Genomic DNA, 22,762 nt, shown 5'->3' on the forward strand with positions numbered 1-22,762 from the left:
ACTTGATAAATCCTGATTACTATTTTCATGCAAGTCACATTAAAGCGCTGATTAGCACTCAACACATGCAGGGGCACAACACAGTAATCTCCTCCGCAATTCCCGCGTGTAAACCATTAACGGAGGTTGAACGTTAATGAATAACTGGGCTATTAGCGCATTCAGTACGCAAGTCTCCAAAGATACCGTAATTCTTTCTCCTGTGGTCCTTTTGAGAGCTGTATTGAGACAAATGTCTGGCCCGTGCAAACTCACTTCTGTTTCTAGATAAAGTCATGTGCAAGATATGGGCTTTCTGCATACAGAATTAAATGTAGAAAAACATAACTGGCTTCCATTTATATACACCATATAGACCTTGCTTTGTGCACTGGTCCAAATCATTTGGTGGAGGGGGGATTATGGTATGGGGTTGTTTTTCTGGGGCTGGGCTTGGCCCCTTAGTTCCAGTGAAGAGAACTCTGAAGGCGTCAGCATACCAAGACATTTTGGACTATTTCATGCTCCCAACCTTGTGGGAACAGTTATGACCGCTTATGAATTATGGAATTATTATAAAGACATGAATGAGCAAGTTTGGGGTGGAAGAACTTGACTGGTCTGCAGAGAGTCCTGACCTCAACCTGATAGAACACTTTTAGGATGAATTAGAGCGGAGACAGTGAGCCAGGCTTTATCATCCAACATCAGTGCCTGACCTCACAAATGTGCCTCTGGAAGAATGATCAAGCATTCCCATAGACACACTCCTAAACCTTGTGGACGGCCTTCCCAGAAGAGTTAAAGCTTTTATATCTTCAAAGGGTGGACCAACTGAATATTGACTGGGATGCCATTAAAGTTCACGTGCGTGTAAAGGCAAGCGTCCCAATATTTTTGGTAAAATTGTGTTGCAAGTTGCTAGGATGTTAGGTAAATATTTTCCTTTTTTTCTCCTCTGTAATCAGTGGATCAGTTATTGATTTCTTTTGACTGTTCTGGATCTCACAGGCTGCAGGTGTGATTTCTCTCCTTTGCTTTCTACAGGCTTCTGTAGCGTAGGAGATTGGGCAAGGCAAATGGGCAGTATGACTATTTATTGTGCTGCAGCCAATCCCTGGGGAGGTTTGCCCAGTAGGTGGCTGGGGGGCACATAAATAGTATGTGCTTTAGAAGAGCAGGGTCTTCCCTTTGGAGGGATTCAACCTGGTTGGGTGGGGGTGGATGCCCCCACCCTGCAGCAGTTCTAATGTTTCAAGCTGATATTAATGATGGTCCCAGCTGTAGCACAGCTGGGGGGACCTATTTCTAAATCTTCTTGGAGCTAAGGATTTGTTCTGGAGACCTCACAGAAGAGACTGCCCAGTGAAGTTTCCAAAGGGTCTAACTGTCCTCTGGCACTGTGGGCAATAATTTCTCCCTCGCTGAAGAGTGTCCAGTGGATACTGGCAGGAGGCATCTGGCTACCCTGTGACAATTTGAGTACTGACCTGAGCTCAGGGTCCAAGTAACTGTGTGCTGTTTTGAAGGGTAAGTGCCAGCAGTAGCTCTTTCTCAGATAGCTCTTAGCCCTTGTACACACGGTCGGACATTCTGACAACCAAATCCGTTGGATTTTGTCTGACGGATTTTGTCAGACGGATTTTGGCCGAAACTGTTGCATACACATGGTCGGACAAAGTTGTCGGAAAATCCGATTGTACATAACGTGATGACGTTATTTCGTTACGACGGGACTACGTTCAGGCTAGTAGCCAATAGCTTAGGTCTAGGAATTTGATCTGAGCATGCCTGGCACTTTATCCATCGGAGTAGGCTACACATGATCGGAGTATGTCCGATCGGAGTATTTTGTCGGAAAATTTTACCGGCAAGTTGGAAAAGTTGGTCCGTTGGATATTCCAATGGAAACAGTCCGATGGAGACCACACACAGACGTAATATCCGACAAAACGGTCCGATAGGACACATTCCGTCGGGCTTACAGGGTCCCAGTTCTGACCATTCCTTTTAACCCTTGGCATAAAGACTATTCAGAAAAGCCTAGTCTAGTCAATAGTGTCCTGTTACTGTTCAGCGTGCCTTGAGTACCCTCACCCCACTCTAATCCAAAATTCTACATGCAATAAACCTTAAAAAGTCAAGAATTAGACAGTTTTTAGGGTCCAGAGTGAATGCTTGTGTGACTGGTGGCCTCTGCACTGTCTGGGAAAGAACCAAGTAAAAATCAGGGGCTCCTACAGGGGTAGCACTACACTCCCTTGGCTTTTTATCTGCAGGGATCAATCAAGAAATTAGAGGCCCATGCAAGGAGAATGCATATCTGAAGAGATGCTGGTGATGAGATCTTTCCTTTTCTTTCTGTCGGCACTTTTTTTTTTCCATTACATTCTTCTAGATACTGTACTCTCTAGCGGTCGGTATTCAATAGCAACCAGATCCGGACCCGCATTACAGAGACTTATGGTCTGGTCCCAAGGTATGGAAAGGAAGGAGTCAAGTGAGGGCATACATGAGGTTCACACTAGGTGCTTGGCCTGACCCCATTCTGTTACTGGGAGTGAGGTACAAGAGGGGCGCTGGACTGGTGGAGTGGGTGGAGGCTGAGCATGTCCCTCATAATACAAACATATAAATTACAGTGTACAGTGGCATGGGACAAAATGCCTTTCAGAGGAACTCTGCATTTTATTACTAGACACAGTGAAGACTCATCACTATGTTGGTGGAACTGCCTTAATGTTCGATTTTTCACATGACCATAATCTCTGCCTGGTCCCGGGCACTAATGAGCATGCTCCATGCGAAACACAGATGACCCTGCCCACAGGTGGATTTATCTTAAGAAAATAATTTATTTGGGGTTCTGAACAAGGGTGTGACTATATGAGGTGTGACCCCATAGGAGAACCATTCAGCCCCCCTCTCTAATCATCTTCTCAATTGTTAAATCTCCAGTAAAGTTAAAACACTATATATACATTAAATCCATGGATATTCACCAAATTCTGTTGCTACCTGCATACAACTTTACCTGCCAGACATTATCAGACCCCCTGTGCTTCAGGGCCCCATGGTGGTTGCATAGTGTGCAATGGTCTACAGTTGCACTACTTCTGGTGTCAGAATGTGGCTGTTTCCTTACCTGTGTTTCGGACAAATTAAGCTGCCTGGCCAGCTCCGTCCTCTCCCTGCCGACAACGTACTGGCACCTCTGGAATTCCAGCTCCAGCCGGTACAGCTGCTCCGCCGTGAAGGAGGTTCTTGTGCGCTTTGGCCGGTCAAGATCCAGACCCTTCGGTAGAACAATCTCCCGGATCGTCCCTTTGGCATCTAGAAAGAAAAATATGAGGTATGAGAACCTGAAGAGCCATTTTAAAGGAGCTGTCCACCAACCTGGAATAAACAGAGCAGGTTGGGGTAACTTATCTCTGAACCTCTTATTCATTGGTTTAAAAGGAACCTATCAGAGCTGTTACTGGTAATGGCCAAGTCTATTGTCTAATGCTTAAGGATGCCTTTGAAGACTTCTGGAAGCACCGCTAATCCATTCTGTGGCTGAATGACCACCCATCTGATGGTGCCTGCATAGTTCCGGGGCCAATGCCACTTGGCAGAGTTAGCCAATTTGGCAGACACCAATGATCTTTTTCGCTGTCAGTAAGGGCGGTATTATGGCCACCATTATAAGGGGGGGTACTTCCTACTGACCACCAATGAAAGAAGCATTTTTCTAACTGATCCCCTATAAATTGGTTTTAGCAGGGGTTCCTTGAGAAATGAACATTAGGGGAGGACTATTTTTCACTGTTACCTCAGCACTACTGCTGATAACGAAGAGGGGATGCATTAACATATTTATTCTCAACTAGGGTTCCTCCAGAAGTTGCTTGATCTGTGGCTGATTGATCTTCCATCTGATGGTGCCTGTATAGTTCCCGGGACAATTTGGTTTTAGCAGGGGTTCCCCAAGAGCTGAATATTATTTTGAGGGTTCCTCTAGTGAAAAAGAATAAGAAATACATTATTTATTCATTGATATATACATACGCCCCAGGTTGAGTGTTCAGATGGTTTAGACTGCAGGGGTCTCCAGACCTTCTAAACAAAGGGCAAGTTTACTGTCATTCAAACTTTAGGGGGGCTTCACTGTGGCCTGTGGGAGAAGAAAATGTCCTGGCATCAGTGGAAGTCAAAGATGCCCCATCATTGGTATCAGTGGGAGGAATAGTACCTCCTCACTGGTGTCAGTGGGAGGAATAGTGCCCCATGGATGGTATCAATGAAAGGAACAGTGCCCCATCATTGGCATCAGTGGAAAGAATAATGCCCCATCATTGGTGCCAGTGGGAGGAATAGTGTTGCATTGTTGGTGCGACACTATTCGAATACTGTTAGACATATTATATTTATTTTATGCTTTATTATAGCAGCATGTGCCCCTGAAGAGTGGGTATTACCCCACGAAACGCGTTGGGCTTACACTGATGCTACATGCTCTACAGTTGGTTTCATATGTTCAATTGTACTACATTGTAACACTGTATTTCAATGTTGTGGTATGTGGCCTCATTGATATGTTGATATGGAGGACAGTTTTATTCATTTATTTTACCATGCAATATGTTACACATTGCTGACATGCAGTATAATTATCTACATGATTTTGCTCTACTATGCTTTCCATGTTTACATCCATGTATGATACTACAATTTCATCATTCTTGGTTGTAGAGAAATAAAACATATTTTTTCTACCTTGACTGCTTTCTGGTTCTGACTTTACACCTCATTTAAAGTCCCAGACTTTTCTTTTCATACAGGTGGGGCCAGATAAAAGAAAGCAAAGGGCCTAATCTACCCCCCGGAATTCAGTTTAGAGACCACTGGTTTAGAGCACTGATGGTCAACGTGCATGCTATAGGACACCGGTTCTCAACCTCAGTCCTCAAGTACCCCCAACGGGGCCATGTTTTGGTACCTTCCCTTAGATAAAATAGCTCTTATCAATACCATGTCATTGATATTGATTTAAAGCAGATGTGCAAAGTAAAGGAAAACCTGAAAACATGGCCCGTTGGGAGTACTTGAGGACTGAGGTTGAGAACCACTGCTATAGGAGACCTCAAATGTGGCCCCTGACAACACCAAAGGGCCACACTTAATATTCAGTGAATGTAATGCTACAACGTTGCTAGGGGTTCCACTGCCAGAGCATATAATAAGGGGGAAAGGGGACAACCCGGACATGTGCCCCTGGACAAAGGGAAAGCATCTTAGAGTTTACCATTGACCAAGATTCTGGCACTTGGAGTTTGATAGAGAAGCGGAATACATTTGATAAAATTGGGCCCGAAGCCAAACCTGGCCAGACATTCCCAGAGGTAGTCCCATTCCACAGAATCAAAGGCCTTTTGGGGCGTCTATGGACACTTCCACTCTGGAGCCTATCCAGTCATGTTCAGCCTGTATATTCATGTAAAGCCTACGCAGGTTAAATTATGTGTTTTTCTCAGGTATAAACCCAGTTTGGTCGGGAAGAATAAGATTCAGGATCACCTTGTTTAGCCTCAGCGCCAGGACCTTGGCCAATATCTTTTAATGTCTAGCTGTAGAAGGGAGATTGGGGGGTGTGATTCCGGGAGTTCTGGATGCTTGCCTGGTTTGGGTATGAGTACAATGGAGGCCTCGCTCATAGATTTTGGAAGGGAGCCTGATTTAAATATGTGTGTAAACAGCTCATGTAGCTTGGGGATTAAGATCTCACTATAGTATAGGAAGGGGTGAGGTGAGACCATTCCGCAATATCATCTTTGGAGATGGAGGCCTCCAACATCTCAACTTGAGGAGAAGTTAGCTAAGGAAAGTCAACGGTGGATAGAAAGTCCGCTGTAACCTCTCCAGAGTTTCATAGTTTCTAAGGTTAAATAAAGACACCAGTCCATCCAGTTCAACCTGAGTGAGTGTCTACAATTGTTATTGGTGGAAGAGTATAGGAATGCGTAAAAGGAGCAAAATTCACTGACCACCCTATCCGGGTCATGAGTCAAGGTTTGACTTCTGCTCTTAAAAAAAAACAAAAAACACACACACACACACACACACACACACACACACACACACACACACACACACACACCAACGCAACAATATGCATTAAAAATGCAAATTTACTCAACTGAATATAAACAAGTAAACAACCCATGCTATATACTGCACATGTGGTGTGAATGAACCCTGAAGAGATCTGTTGGTAGAAATAGCATTTTATTCCAACAATACCACTTTCCTGGCTGTCATTTTGATCCTCCTGGCTTCAACACCTTCTGAACATGAGGATCTACATGACAGCCAGCCAGGTGGAGGGGAGGCCAGCTTTCCTGTAGTCAGTATGATGTGATCAGACATGAGATGTACTGTGACCCTCTCATCTTAGCACTGTCAGAGGGAACCCACCTTATATCAGCCCCCCTTAAAGACCCCCATTAGATTAGAGATAACTGTGTCTAGACTGTTTTCCTGGGCTTTCTGAGTCCTGCCCCCTGCTGCATGCCACATAAATATCAGGGAAGGGCTCCAGAGCTCGCTCTCTTCCACATTTGATTTGCAGAGGAAGGTCTGCTGCGCCACGTAGTCCTACTGGGGTGGAACGTACGCTGAGCAGCGGCGAACCCGGAAGAGTTGTTCTCTTTACTGATGCCTGTTTTTTTTTCCAAAGTATAGTAAGTGGTGCTTGTTATGCACTTATTGTGTAACCCTGCAGTACTTCACTATGATGCAATGTACACACGATCGGACTTTCCGACAACAAAACCGTGGAATTTTGTTTGAAGGTTGTTGGCTCCAACTTGTCTTGCGTACACACGGTCACACAAATGTTGGCCAACAATTACGAATGATGATGATATCTCCATTACGAACGTTCGTTTTACAAGACTGATCGCTTCTGGCTCATCCTTGATTTCGAGCATGCGTGTGCTCCACAGGGCCGTTTTTAAGGCAGGGCAAAAGGGGCAGCCACCCTGGGCCCTGTCATTGTTGTGAGACCCAAAGCAGCTGCCTCATACTTGCCAACTATCCTGGTTTAAATTCCCTTGAGGTTTTAGTCCTTTGCTGTGTCCCGATATCTCAGTGTGAAGTGCTGCTACTAATGCTGCCCAGTTCTGCCCTATTGTTGTGTACAGATGACTCACCTGCAGATCCTGTGTTTACATGTAAATTCCCGGCATTGATATGTAAATAGCGGCGACATTCATATGTAAATAGGGGATATCATGTCCCACTGAGGTCATATCCACAGTAATCTCTAGCAACCAATCAACAAGCAGGATTCATGTGCTGTAACCTCTAGCAACTAATCAGTGAGCCGTAATGTGTGCTGTAACCTCTAGCAACCAGTCAGTGAGCGGTAATGATATACTGTAACCTCTGGCAACCAATCACAATTGCTGCCTGATCTGATTCAGTAAACTGATTTTGAGTCTAGTTGCTGTTTATTGTATGTCTCAGAGCAGGTTGAAAGCAAAACTGCATGGGGGGCCCCCAAGAAAAGTTTTGCCCAGGGTCCAATCAATATTAAAGACGTCCCTGACGCTCGGGAAGTCCGACAACACGCATTTGTTAGCGGAAAATTTGAGAGCATGCTAGCCAGCAAATGTCCGATGGAGCGTACACACGGTCAGACTTACCGCCAACCAGGGCTTTTTTTCTCAAACAATAGGTGCAGGAACTCCCCCCCCTTGTGAGTCACCCCTTGTCTCCGCCCCCTACCTACCTCTGAGCATCGTCCCTTGTCTCCACCCCCTACCCAACTCTAAGCACCGTTCCTTGTTTCCACTCCCTACTCCACTCCCACTACTGGCTCTTTTCGAAAATACAGAACCAAATATTTTGTGGTGCTAAATAATTTGTATGGAATATGTTAATGATTACAAGAAAAGCAGTCAAATAGATCTGCAGCCAGCAACAATAGACTCCCCCACCAACAATAGATCCCACACACGACAATAGACCCTCCACACAGCAATAATGGACCACAAAACACCACATCCAGAATCAGATCAATGCCGACAGCCACTGATATTTACATATGAAAGCAGCCGCTATTTACATATGAATGCTGGTAATTTACATGTAAACACAGGGTCTGCAGGTGAGTCATCTGTGCTCAACAATAAGGCAGAGCTGGGCAGCATTAGTAGCAGAACTTCACACTGAGATATCGGGACACAACACAGGACTAATACTTCAAAGTACAATGGAATTTAAACTGGGATAGTTGGCAAGTATGGGGCAGCTGCTTTGGGCCTCACACCAATGACAGGGCCCAGGGCAGCTTCCCCTCTTGCCCTGCCTTAAAGATGGCCCTGGCTGTATAAGTGTCACTGGTCCCCAAAAAAGCGTCAGTTAGGTGTCCGATTTGTTCTGCTGCAATGTCACAGTCCTGCTAAAAATCGATGATCACCGCCGTTACTAGTAATAAATAAATAAGAAAGCAGCCACTATTTACATATGAATGCTGGTAATTTACATGTAAACACAGGGTCTGCAGGTGAGACATCTGTGCACAACAATTAGTAGCAGCACTTCACACTGAGATATTGGGACACAGCACAGGACTAAAACTTCATTTAAACCAGGATTTAAACCAGGATAGTTTTGGCAAGTATGAGGCAGCTGCTTTGGGCCCCACAACAATGACAGTGCCCAGGGCAGCTGCCCCTTTGCCCTGCCTTAAAAACGGCCCTGGAGGTATGCAAATTACATTTTAGCTTTAGTGGTGTCTGTACTCACCCCCCCCCCCCAATATGTATTGTTCTGGGGTGTCCTGGGGTGACTTGAAGGACAGAGAAAGGCATTAGCGGATGATCTGGGGACCCCATTTAAAGGGGAAAATACAATGCATGACCTGATATAACTTTTAGGTCATATTAATAAGGTGAGAGCACAGCCGGCGATCTGTATAGGCGTGAAGGCGGATGGTGGCACAGCTGAGGTTCACATCACAAAGTGAATGATTATAAAGAGACTTTTATGAGTTTGATGGTATTTGCTTAGTGTTTGATTTCATGTATAGATGTTGGGAGCTATGTATTCTGCAACATTTACACTTTTGGTAAACTCATTCAAAGAATCCAAGCTCTGCAAGTTGAGATAACATGCACGGCAATGGACCTTGCCTAAAAGTCAGTTATTTTTGCTGTCTCTTCGACAAACCTTCAAAATGCAGCTGAAGCATCTCAGTTTTACTTTCTCTTCAGAGCACAATGGCCATTCTCTGCCAATGGCTCCCGCTGCTGCCTCTGTGTCCTGTGAGGAGAGGAGTGCAGCCTAGTGATGGGCACAGCGCTGGATCAAGAGGGGTGATACTACTACTGCGACATTTATTGCTTTAATGCAGGGAATGCATTAAATGTAAAAAATGACCTGCGTTCAGAACTAAAAATGTCAACCAAAAGTCTACTAGTAAATGGCCAGCTTTAGGAAAGCAGAACTATTAATTTATGCTCAAGCTGACTATTGCCCTAGCAGAACCACTACATCTAGTCTAGGGTTACTACTGGGTAGAGCAGAGTGCCTAAACATAGATTACAAAATAAAGAGTACATTGTAACCATGTAGTAGACAGCTATACATTGGGGTTGATTTACTAAAGGCAAATAGACTGTGCACTTTGCAAAGTGCAGTTGCACTGAGCAAGGGCAGTTGCTCCAGAGCTCAGTAAATGAGCAGAAGCTCTGCTGACTTCCATCATCCAATCATGTACAAGCAAAAATGCCTTTTTTACATTTTCCTTGCACATGATTGGGTATTTTTTGCAAAGTGAAGTCTTACCTCATTTACTAAGCCAGAGTGCAACTGCACTTTGCAAAGTCTGGGGGTTATTTACTAAAGGCAAATCCATCGCTCCCAACTGTCCCTGATTTGGAGCAATGTCCCTCTGTCCCTCATTCTTCCTCATTTGTCTCTCATTTTGGTCTGATCAGGGGTGGACTGACAACTCATGGGGCCACTGGGCAATAGGAGATTATGGGACCCCCGGGCAATTGGAGAAGATTATGGGGCCTCCAGGCAATAGGAGATCATGGGGCACCAGGCAATAGAAGATTATAGGGCCCCCAGGCAATAGATTATGGGGCCACACAGTATACACACACAAACATACAGTATACACACACAGACACACAATATACACATACAGTATACACACACAGAATACACATACACACATTGAAGAGGTACTGGAGAGGCGGGGCAGCTATAATCTTGGGATTTAAAAAAAAAACACAGATTTTTACATACTGTGTCTGGTTTTATTGAGGCTGGCCACCCTGATGGAGCCCCTTAGTGGCATGGGGCCCTCAGGCAGTGCCCCAGTGCCTGAATGGTCAGTCCGCCCCTGGGTCTGATCTATATAGTTGTATATAAAATGCACTTTTTATCTTTAAAAAAGTGTTTCCCAGTGCTAAACCTTTCATCCAAATGATAAATTGCTGCATTTGTACATTTTAAAAGCCAATATAAAGGAATAGTAATGGTAAAAAAAAAGCCCTTGTAGATTTAATTCACCTTTTTCTTGGTTCATTCTCCTTTAAGGGGGTGTGGAAGGGGCGTGTCCTATGCCTACATACATTTGCAAGTAGGTGTCCCTCATTCCCATCTCAAAAAGTGTTTCCCAGCACTAAACCTTTCATCTGTTTTCTAAATTGCTGCATTTCTAAATTCCAAAAGCCAATATAAAGGAATAGTAGTGGTAAAAAAAAACACTTGTGTGGTTAACCAATCTTGTTTTTTGTACAATTCTCCTTTAAGGGGGCGTGGCAAGGGGTGTGTCCTATACCTACATACTTTTGCTGATAGGTGTCCCTCATTCCCATTTCAAAAAGTTGGGAGGTGTGGCAAATCCACTTTGCACTACAAGCGCACTTATGCCGCGTACACACGATCAAACAAGCGGGTGGAAAAGTCCGGCAAACTCAAGTCCGCCGGACAATCCCCCCGTGTGTAGCCTCCGGCATACCTTTTTAACCCGAAAGTACGGCGGACTTAGAAAGTAGTTTTACACTCCAATCTTCCCGCCGGACTCGCATGTCGGCGGACAATCCGGCCGTGTGTATGCCAGTCCGCCGTACTTTTGAAATGAACGGACTTTTCCCGCCGGAGAAAAGTCCGCTCATTTCGAGCGGGTCTCCAGGTAGGCGGGGCCCGCAAAGGATACGTCGCTGGCCCCGCCGCCTGGTATGGACTTAAAGGGGAACCCCAACACCGAAAAAAATCGGCGTGGGGGTCCCTCCAGGTCCACATCAGACCCTTGTCCGAGCACGCTACCTGGCCGGCCAGGAAAGGGGGGGCGAGCGAGCACCCCCCCCCCTGAGCCGTACCAGGCCGCGTGCCCTCAACATGGGGGGTGCCTTGGGGAAGGGGGGGCCGCGCGGCCCCCCCACCCCAAAGCACCTTGTCTCCATGTTGATGAGGACAAGGGCCTCTTCCCGACAACCCTGGCCATTGGTTGTCGGGGTCTACGGGCGGGGAGCTTATCAGAATCCGGTAGCCCCCTTTAATAAGGGGGCCCCCGGATACCGGCCCCCCACCCTATGTGAATGAGTATGGGGTACAATGCACCCCTACCCATTCACTTGTGAAAAAAGTAAAAAAAAAACACAACACAGGGTTAAAATAGTTTATTGCACAGCTCCGGAGGTCTTCCGTCTTCGGGGGTCTTCTCGCCGGACTCCTCCGCTATCTTATTGTAGCTCTTTTACTAGCGGAGGAGCCCGGCTTTCTTCCTCGCCGCCGCCCTTCTTCCGACTTCGAGGGTCTTGTCCCCCTCTTCGGTTCTTCTGCCAGGCCACCGCGCCTTCTTCTAGCTTTTTTACAGGCGGTGGCCCGGTCTTCTGCAGCCGCTGCCACCGCCGCCTTCCGTTCTTCTGTCCTTCTCTTCTTCTTCTTCTTCAGATGTTGCCTCGCCGAGTCCTCCGCTCACAATGACGGGGACCGGGCACGCGGCGACTTATATAGGGACAAGGGGCGGGGTCTTCGGTTGATGTCACATGGGTTGATGTCACATGGGTTGATGTCACATGGCGACAGTCCCAGAATCATCCAAGACTGTGACATCGTAAGGGGGCGGGGTCACCATGTGACATCAACCCATGTGACATCAACCGAAGACCCCGCCCCTTGTCCCTATATAAGTCGCCGCGTGCCCGGTCCCGTCATTGTGAGCGGAGGACTCGGCGAGGCAACATCTGAAGAAGAAGAAGAAGAAGAGAAGGACAGAAGAACGGAAGGCGGCGGTGGCAGCGGCTGCAGAAGACCGGGCCACCGCCTGTAAAAGAGCTAGAAGAAGGCGCGGTGGCCCGGCAGAACAACCGAAGAGGGGGACAAGACCCCCGAAGTCGGAAGAAGGGCGGCGGCGAGGAAGAAAGCCGGGCTCCTCCGCTAGTAAAAGAGCTACAAGAAGATAGCGGAGGAGTCCGGCGAGAAGACCCCAGAAGACGGAAGACCCCCAGAGCTGTGCAATAAACTATTTTAACCCTTGTGTGTTGTGTTTTTTTTGTACTTTATTTTACAGGTGAATGGGTAGGGGTACATTGTACCCCATACTCATTCACATAGGGTGGGGGGCCGGTATCCGGGGGCCCCCTTATTAAAGGGGGCTCCCGGATTCCGATAAGCCCCCCGTCCGCAGACCCCGACAACCAACGGCCAGGGTTGTCGGGAAGAGGCCCTTGTCCTCATCAACATGGGGACAAGGTGCTTTGGGGTGGGGGGGCCGCGCGGCCCCCCCTTCCCCAAGGCACCCCCCATGTTGAGGGCACGTGGCCTGGTACGGCTCAGGAGGGGGGGGGGCGCTCAGGAGGGGGGGGGCGCTCGCTCGCCCCCCCTTTCCTGGCCGGTCAGGTAGCGTGCTCGGACAAGGGTCTGATGTGGACCTGGGGGGACCCCCACGCCGATTTTTTGGGGTTCACCTTTAAGTCCATACCAGGCGGCGGAGCCAGCGACGTATCCTTCGTGGGCCCCGCCTACCTGGAGACCCGCTCTAAATGAGCGGACTTTCCTCCGCGTGTGTGGGCGAGTCCGTTCATTTCAAAAGTAAGGCGAATAGTACGGCGGACTTAGTACGCCGTATTAGTCCGCTGAAAAAGTGCCGTGTGTGGGCAAGTAGCTCGTTCGGAAAGTCCGACGGACAGTCTGGCGGGAAGTCCGCCAGACTAAGTACGTCGGACAGACGGCTACGTGTGTACGCGGCTTTAGAAGTAAAGTCGCTGTAGATTTGAGGGGGACATGCAAGGAAAATAAAAAACAGCATTTTAACTTGCAATTTAACATGATTGGATGATAAAATCAGCAGAGCTTCCCCTCATTTCAGATCTACCCCTCAGATCTAAAGCGACTGCACTTCCAAGTGCACTTGCGGTGCAAAGTGGTTTTCCTTTTAGTAAATCAACCCCATTGTGAAGTATAACATACAAATAATATGGAGCACACTGCAAAAAACACAATGCAGCCATCAAAAAATATACACAGCACCTTATATGCAGTTTATAAATGCACCATATGTAACAGATTTACAGTGCCTTGAAAAAGTATGCATACCCCTTGAAATTTTCATGTTACAAACAAAAAATGTATTTTATTGGGATCTTCAATGATAGACCAACAGAAAGTGGAACATGATTGTGAAGTGGAAGGAAAATTATGAATGTTTTTCAACTTTTTTTACAAATAAATATGTGAGAAGTGTGGTGTACATTTGTATTCAGCCCCCTTTACTCTGATACCCCTAACTAAAATCTAGTGTAGCCAATGGCCTTCAGAAGTCACCTAATTAGTAAATAGAGTCCATCTGTGTGTAATTTAACCTCCCTGGCGGTACGATTATTTCGGATTTTTGGTGCTGAAAGCGGTACAATTATTTTGCATGAAAATTTGGCATTTTATATTGTAGTCCTGTAATTCTTAGGAATAACTCACTTAAATCTGTCCAAACCAGAGTCTAGCAGACATCCCGGGTATGATAAAGTTTGAAAAATGAAATCATAAATTATAATATAATAAATAACTATAAATAATTATACCAAATAATAATATAACAATAATAAAAAATTATTCAATAATGTAATCAAATCAAAAACACAGAAATTTGCTCAGTTGCAGAATTGTCACTGTCATTACTTTTCAGTATTTGATGACGGATCTCCCCACAAATCACTATCCCTCAATTCTGCGAGTGATTCCAATTTATTATCGCTGTTTTCTAGCTGGTCTATAACCACTGTTGATGTAAAGGGACAGTTTGGTTGCTATGGACAATCTCCAGTTTCCAGGCAGAAAGAACAGTTTTTATAATATAAAACTGCATGCAGGACACTGGGCAGACCACTAGGGACAAAGGGGATGTGAAATAATTACATACAGCAATGTAATCTGTAAGATTACATTATACTGTATGTATACTGTGTGTTTCACTTTTTGAATTTGGCGCCGTTCTCCGTCCCCGTGCGTCGCAACGCTCGCAGGGAACGGAGATCGGCTCCGTGATGAACCGAGCAGAGGACGAGCCGCTAGTACAGCGCGGGGACATCGCTGGATCCAAGGGAGAAGGTAAGTAAACCTCCTCCTGGATTCAGCGATGCGGTCCCGAGTCTGGCTCGGGGTTACCGCTTTTGGTGTAAAACTTCCACCCCGAGCCAGACTCGGGAATACCGCCAGGGGGGTTAATCTCACTGTAAATACAGCTGTTTCTGTGAAGCACTCAGATGTTTTTTAGAGAACCTTAGTGAACAAACAGCATCATGAAGGCCAAGGAACACACCAGACAGGTCAGGGATAAAGTTGTGGAGAAGTAAAAAGCAGGGTTAGGTTATTAAAAAAATCCCAAGCTTTGAACATCTCATGGAGCTCTGTTCAATCCATCATCCGAAAATGTAAAGAGTATGGCACAACTACAAACCTACCAAGACATGGCCGTCCACCTAAACCGACCGGCCAGGCAAGGAGAGCATTCATCAGAGAAGCAGCCAAAAGGCCCATGGTAACTCCAGAGGAGCTGCAGAAATCCACAGCTCAGGTGGGAGAATCTGTCCACAGGACAACTATTAGTCGTGTTCTCCACAAATCTGGCTTTTATGGAAGAGTGGCAAGAAGAAAGCCATTGTTGAAAAAAAACATAAGAAGTCCTGTTTGCAGTTTGTGAGAAGCCATGTGGGGGACACAGCAAACATGTGGAAGAAGGTGTTCTGCTCAGATGAGACCAAAATTTTAACTTTTTGGCCTAAAAAGAAAACAATATGTGTGGCAGAAAAAATACTGCACATCACCCTGAACACACCATCCCCACTGTGAAACATGGTGGTGTCAGCATCATGTTGTGGGGATGCTTTTTATCAGCAGGGACAGGGAAGTTGGTCAGAGTTGATGGGAAGATGGATGGAGCCAAATACAGGGCAATCTTAGAAGAAAACCTGTAATGCCACGCACACACGATCAGATTTTCCGATGGGAAATGTTGGATGTGAGCTTGTTGGCGGTAAGTCCGACCATGTGTATGCTCCATCAGACATCTGTTGTCTGACTTTCTGCCAACAAATGTTGGCTAGCATGTTCTCAAAAGTTTTCTGCCAACAAATGTTTGTTTCATGTGTACACAAATCCGTCGCACAAAAGTCCACAGATGCTTGGAATCAAGTACGAGCCGGAAGCAATCAGTCAAACTAGTGTTCGTAATGGAGATATCACGTATGTCTTGTACATCACTACGTTCGTAAATGTTGGCCAACATTTGTGTTACCGTGTGTATGCAAGACAAGTTTGAGCCAACAACCTTCGAACAAAAACCCACGGTTTTGTTGGCGGAAAGTCTGATCGTGTATATGGGGCATTAGAGTCTGCAAAAGACTTGAGACTGGGGCGGAAGTTCAGCTTCCAGCAGGACAACGACCCTAAAAATACAGCCAGAGCTAAAATGGAATGGATTAGATCAGGGGTCTCAAACTGGCAGTCCTCCAGCTGTTGCAAAACTACAAGTCCCATCATGCCTCTGCCTGTGGGAGTCATGCTTGTAACTGTCAGCCTTGCAATGCCTCATGGGACTTGTAGTTTTGCAACAGTTGGAGGGCCACCGGGTTGAGACCCCTGCTTTAGATCAAAGCATATTCATGTGTTAGAATGGCCCAGTCAAAGTCCAGACCTAAATCCAATTAAGAGTTTGTGGTAAGACTTGAAGAATGGGCAAAAATGTCTCTCTCTAGATGTGCAAAGCTGGTAGAGACATCCCCAAAAAGACTTGCAGCTGTAATTGCAGTGAAAGGAGGTTCTACAAAGTATTGACTCAGGGGGGCGCCATACAAATGTACCCCACACTTTTCATATATTTATTTGTAAAGAATTTTGAAAATCATTTATCATTTTCCTTCCACTTCACAATTATGTGCCACTTTATGTTGGTCTATCACATAAAATCCCAATAAAATACATTTACATTTTTGGTTGTAACATGACAATATGTGGAAAATGTTAAGGGGTATGAATTTACGGCAAAATATTTGATATACAGTAAACAGTTCAACCAGTACCCAGAGATATCTATGTTTAATATACAGTACTCCGCCTCAGTATATCCATGATATGTAACCAGCATACACTATAAAGTGCAACAACTGTATTGCGTGACCAGTATCCAATTTAAAACACAACATATATAGTATATATATATATATATATATATATATATATATATATATATATATATATATGGAGAATAGCTTAGCATGGACCTAAGTCTACAATATTCAATGAAACCAATACACAGTATAGAGTGTAGCCAATATACAGTATAATTTACAGTGCTTTAAAAATACAGTATCTTACAAAAGTAAGTACATCCCTCACATTTTTGTAAATATTTTATTCTATCTTTTCATGTGACAACGCTGAAGAAATTACACTTTGCTACAATGTAAAGTAGTGAGTGTACAGCTTGTATAACAGTGGAAATTTGCTGTCCCCTCAAAATAACTCAACAAACAGCCATTAATGTCTAAACCGCTGGCAACAAAAGTGAGTACACCCCTAAGTGAAAGTGTCCAAACTGGGCCCATAGTGTCAATATTTTGTGTGGCCACCATTATTTTCCAGCACTGCCTTAACCCTCTTGGGCATGGAGTTCACCAGAGCTTCACAGGTTGCCACCGGAGTCCTCTTCCCCTCCTCCATGATGACATCACGGAGCTGGTGGATGTTATAGACCTTGCGCTCCTCCACCTTCTGTTTGAGGACGCCCCACAGATGCTCAATAGGGTTTAGGTCTGAAGACATGCTTGGCCAGTCCATCACCTTTACCCTCAGCATCCTTATTAGGGCAGTGGTCATCTTGGAGGTGTGTTTGGGGTTGTTGACATGTTGGAATACTGCCCTGCGGTCCAGTCTCCGAAGGGAGGTGATCATGCTCTGCTTCAGCATGTCACAGTACATGCTGGCATTCATGGTTCCCTCAATGATCTGTAGCTCCCCAGTACCGGCAGCACTCATGTAGCCCCAGACCATGACACTCCCACCACCATGCTTGACTGTAGACAAGACACACTTGTCTTTGTACTTCTCACCTGGTTGCCGCCACACACGCTTGACACCATCTGAACCAACTAAGTTTATCTTGGTCTCATCAGACCACAGGACATTGTTCCAGTAATCCATGTCCTTAGTCTGCTTGTCTTCAGCAAACTGCAGGCTTTCTTGTGCATCATCTTTAGAAGAGGATTCCTTCTGGGATGACAGCCATGCAGACCAATTTAATGCAGTGTGCGGCGTATGGTCTGAGCACTGACAGGCTGACCCCCCACTCCTTCAACCTCTGCAGCAATGCTGGCAGCACTCATACGTCTATCTCCCAAAGACAACCTCTGGATATGATGCTGAGCACGTGACCTCAACTTCTTTGGTGGACCATGACGAGGCCTGTTCTGAGTGGAACCTGTCCTGTTAAACCGCTGTATGGTCTTGGCCACCATGCTGCAGTTCAGTTTGAGGGTCTTGGCAATCTTCTTATAGCCTAGGCCATCTTTATGTAGAGCAACAATTCTTTTTTTCAGATCCTCAGAGTTCTTTGCCATGAGGTACCATGTTGAACTTCCAGTGACCAGTATGAGAGAGTGAGAGCGAAAACACCAAATTTAACACACCTGCTCCCCATTGACACCTGAGACCTTGTAACACTAACGAGTCACATGACACCAGGGAGGGAAAATGGCTAATTGGGCCCAATTTGTACATTTTCACTTAGGGGTATAATCACTTTTGTTGCCAGCGGTTTAGACATTAATAGCTGTGTGTTGATTTCTTTAGAGGGGACAGAAAATTTACACTGTTATACAAGCAGTACACTCATTACTTTACATTGTAGCAAAGTGTCATTTCTTCAGTGTTGTCACATGAAACGATAGAATAAAATATTTACACAAATGTGAGGGGTGTACTCAGTTATGTGAGATACTGTATATTGCATCTAATATATGATATAGTGCATCCAATACACAGGACAGAGAGCATCCAATCAAACTATGATATTCCTGTAGAAATGGTTATGATTGGTAGTCTCTAGCACCAACTATTATACTCAGTGCATCCAATATGCTATATACAATGCATCCAATCAATCTGTTGTGTACACTGAAGCTAATCTATGCATATACAATACACCCAATACACAGTATAAAGTTCAATTTAAACACAACACAACATTTGATCCCCACAAACATATTCAGTAAGACCTCTACATGTTGTACATCACAACCATATGCAGTATTTCGAGCAACTATTATATAACACAATATTCAAACAATACAAAGCACAGAATAGAAAAATATATAGTATAAACTCCAACCAAACTGTGCAACCAGTATACATAGAATATTGTCAATGCTTAGTACACAGTGCAATCTGTCCTACTACAGTATCTATAGCTTAACCAATACACAGCTCTAAATTCAATCGATATACAGTACAAAATGAACCCAGCATACAATGTACAGTGCAAGCAATATACTGTAAAGCACACAATATAAGCTGTATACACTGTACAGTACAGTGGTGGTCATGGTGGTTGTGGTGCAATTTGACCATAAAGTCACGGGAAAAAACATACATACAATGACTTTTAGCCAAGAGTTGGGAAAAGCACCTCAGAGATGATTGGGGTAACTGGTTTATATACAGTAGCAAGGTATGTCCATTGTGATGAAGGATGGATTGTGAATAATAAAATAATATAATATAATATAATATAATAATATAGAATAAAATCTCACACATGATGATGACTAGGAAGGAGAAGAATAGACAGTAGAAAGTTATATCAAGGTTTACCATGTTCAGAAAAGTGCATGTACTGTATTTTGGTAGCATGTTGGGTATAAACTTTATGGCGTACTGTATATAGCAGAACATTGTGGAGTATACAATGTTATTTAATATAATGTAAAGGGATACTGTATACAGAGCAGGGTGGAGCACTCATTGTATAGGATGGGGTGTTATGCAGTTTATACAGCAGAGTCATATTTAAAGGAGAAGTCCAGCCTGAGCTCGTTTGGCTCTACTTCTCCTATGGGTCACAGGAGTTTAATTAGTTTTGCTCTCCTGTGACCCGTTTTCAGCAGAGAGCAGACTGAAGTCCATTCATTGCCGACTTCACAGAAATCAGTCCAGGCACCCCGTCATCCCGACAATTAAGTCTGGATCCACCAGGTGCCTGGACTGACACCCAGAAGAGGTGAGCTGGTACTGATCTGGTAATATGAGTATATAGCGAATGTGAGTAATTGACACAGCTGAGGTTATGTCACAAAAATAAACATATGGTGATAGTGCGAGGAGCAGAAGGGGGACTCTAAACTAAAAAAAAAGCAACATAAGAAGAGTGACTGCAAAAGGTACAGAGCAAGCAAAGATTAGATACTATGGAAGGTAGGGAGAAACCACAGAAGAGGAGCTGTTGAAGAACGAGGTTGGAAGGACATTGGAAGAGGTAGAGTGGGTGAAGAGGATGGACATTGCAAGGAGTAGAGTGAGTGAAGAGGAAGGACACTGGAAGAAGTAGAATGGGTGTAGAGGAGGGACGCTGGAAGTATTAGAATGAGTACAAGGAGGGACATCGGAAGGAGCAGAGTGGGTAAAGAGGAGGGACATTGGAAAGAGTAGAGTGGGTGAAGAGGAGGGACATAGGAAGGAGTAGAGTGGGTAAATAGGAAGGACATTGGAAGCAGTAGAGCGGGTGAAGAGGAAGGAAGGACATCCGAAGGAGCAGAGTGGGTGAAGAGGAACATTCCTCTGCATTTGGGTGCAGAGGAAAAAAATAGAAAGAAGCTGAGTGGATGCAGAAGAGGGGCATTGGAAGAATATAGAGTGAGTGCATAGAGGGGGCATAGGAAGTAGTAAAGTGGGTACAGAGCAGGGACATTGGAAGGAGAAAAGTGGCTGCAGAGAAGGGACATTGGAAAGAGCAGAGCAGGTGAAGAGGGACATTAGAAGGAGCAGAATGGGTAAAGGGGAGGGACATTGGAATGCACAGAGTAGGTGAAGAGGAGGGACATTTAAAGGAGCAGAATGAGTAAAGAGGAGGGACATTGGAAAGAGTAGAGTGGGTGAAGAGGAGGGACATTAAAAGGAGGAGAGTGCTTGAGAGAGGGACATTGGAAAGAGCAGAGTGGGTAAAGAGGAGGCACATTGGACTGAGCAGAGAGGGTGAAGAGGAGGGACATTGGAAGGAGGAGAATGGGTGAAGAAGGACATTCAAAGGAGTAGAGTGGGTGAAGAGGAGTGACATTGGAAGAAGTAGAGTGGGTGTAGAGGAGGGACAATGGAAGGAGTAGAGTGGGTGTAGAGGAGGGACATTGGAAGGAGTAGAGTGGGTGAAGAGGGACATTGGAAGGAGTAGAGTGGGTGAAGAGGGACATTGGAAGGAGTAGAGTGGGTGAAGAGGAGGGATATTGGAAGGAGTAGAGTGGGTGTAGAGGAGGGACATTGGAAGGAGTAGAGTGGGTGAAGAGGAGGGACAGTGGAAGAAGTAGAATGGGTGAAGAGTGTCATGGTTATGCAATAGAGTTTGTCTGCTTACCTGTCTCTCATTTCTAGAGACCAGCTGACCCTCACCTGACTGCTTTTATAATCCATCCTCTGGCATGGCTCCACCCTAGTTCCTATCAGAGAGCTCTATATTAACCTGTGCACTGCAGGCCAGCCCTGCTGATCAACCTTTGTGTGTTAGCTTCCTGTTTCCTGCCGTGTGCCCTGCTACTGTTTCCGTTACCGACTTTGGCGTGTCTTGACTATCCCTATTTGCCTGTGATCCTGACCTTTTGGCGTGTCCCCGACTATTCTTGTCTGCTTGTGGCCCCGACCTTGGCTTTGTCCCTCACCATCCCTATCCTCCTGTTGCCTACTGTGGGTGTGAGCTGGGGGACCCTGGGGGTCACGACCTGGAGCCAGTTGCAGCCAAGTCCATCCTCACCACTAGAGGCGCTGGTGAACACCTGCTGGCTCTTAGACTCCGCGCCCCAGGGAATCTTACGCTCTAACCCTAGTGGGATCTGTCCCCCGTCTGCAGCAGTCAGCCGTAGGGTCCACAACCTTGCGGTGCACTCCTGATCCCTACGGTGTGCACCTGTCACCTCGCCTCAAGGTGACCTGACAAAGAGACATTAGAAGGAGTAGAGTGGGTGAAGAGGAGAGACATTTGAAGGAGTAGAGTGGGTGAAGAGTAGGGACATTGGAAGCTGTAGAGTGGGTGAAGAGGAGGGATATTGGAAGGAGTAGAGTGGGTGTAGAGGAGGGACATTGGAAAGAGTAGAGTGGGTGAAGAGGAATGACATTGGAGGGAGTAGAGTGGGTGAAGAGGAAGGACATTGGAGGAAGTAGAGTGGGTGAAGAGGAAGGACATTGGAGGGAGTAGAGTGGGTGAAGAGGAGGGACATTTGAAGGAGTAGAGTGGGTGAAGAGGAGGGATATTGGAAGGAGTAGAGTGGGTGTAGAGGAGGGACATTGGAAGGAGTAGAGTGGGTGAAGAGGTGGGACAGTGGAAGGAGTAGAGTGGGTTAAGAGACATTGGAAGGAGTAGAGTGGGTGAAGAGGAGAGACATTTGAAGGAGTAGAGTGAGTGTAGAGGAGAGACATTGGAAGGAGCAGAGTGGGTGTAGAGGAGAGACATTGGAAGGAGTAGAGTGGGTGAAGAGTAGGGACATTGGAAGCTGTAGAGTGGGTGAAGAGGAGGGACATTGGAAGGAATAGAGTGGGTGTAGAGGAGGGGCATTGGAAAGAGTAGAGTGGGTGAAGAGGAATGACATTGGAGGGAGTAGAGTGGGTGAAGAGGAGGGACATTGGAAGGAGTAGAGTGGGTGAAGAGGAAGGCTATTGGAAGGAGTAGAGTGGGTGAAGAGGAGGGACATTGGAGGGAGTAGAGTGGGTGAAGAGGAAGCACATTGGAGGGAGTAGAGTGGGTGAAGAGGAGGGACATTGGAGGGAGTAGAGTGGGTGAAGAGGAGGGACATTGAAAGGAGTAGAGTGGGTGAAGAGGTGGGACTTTGAAGGGAGTAGAGTGGGTGAAGAGGAAGGACATTGGAAGGAGTAGAGTGCGTGAAGAGGAAGGACATTGGAAGGAGTAGAGTGCGTGAAGAGGAAGGACATTGGAAGGAGTAGAGTTGGTGAAGAGGAGAGACATTGGAAGGAGTAGAGTAGGTGAAGAAGAAGGACATTGGAAGGAGTAGAGTTGGTAAAGAGGAGGGACATT

At 45.7% G+C, this 22,762-nt stretch overlaps 1 protein-coding gene across 1 annotated transcript in view; it reads right to left on the minus strand.

Moving 5' to 3' along the window:
* Positions 1 to 22,762, minus strand: part of VAX2 (ventral anterior homeobox 2) — a 146,736-nt gene that overhangs the window by 47,166 nt on the left and 76,808 nt on the right. The window contains exon 2 of the mRNA XM_077478058.1: positions 3,125 to 3,312. Within this exon, the coding sequence (XP_077334184.1) occupies positions 3,125 to 3,312 (188 nt within the window). The remainder of the gene's footprint in view (positions 1 to 3,124; positions 3,313 to 22,762) is intronic.

This window comes from Lithobates pipiens, unplaced genomic scaffold, assembly GCF_037356315.1.
Source record: "Lithobates pipiens isolate NorthernLeopardFrog02 unplaced genomic scaffold, aLitPip1_a1.2 Scaffold_13, whole genome shotgun sequence".
NCBI classification, from domain to species: Eukaryota; Metazoa; Chordata; class Amphibia; order Anura; family Ranidae; genus Lithobates; species Lithobates pipiens.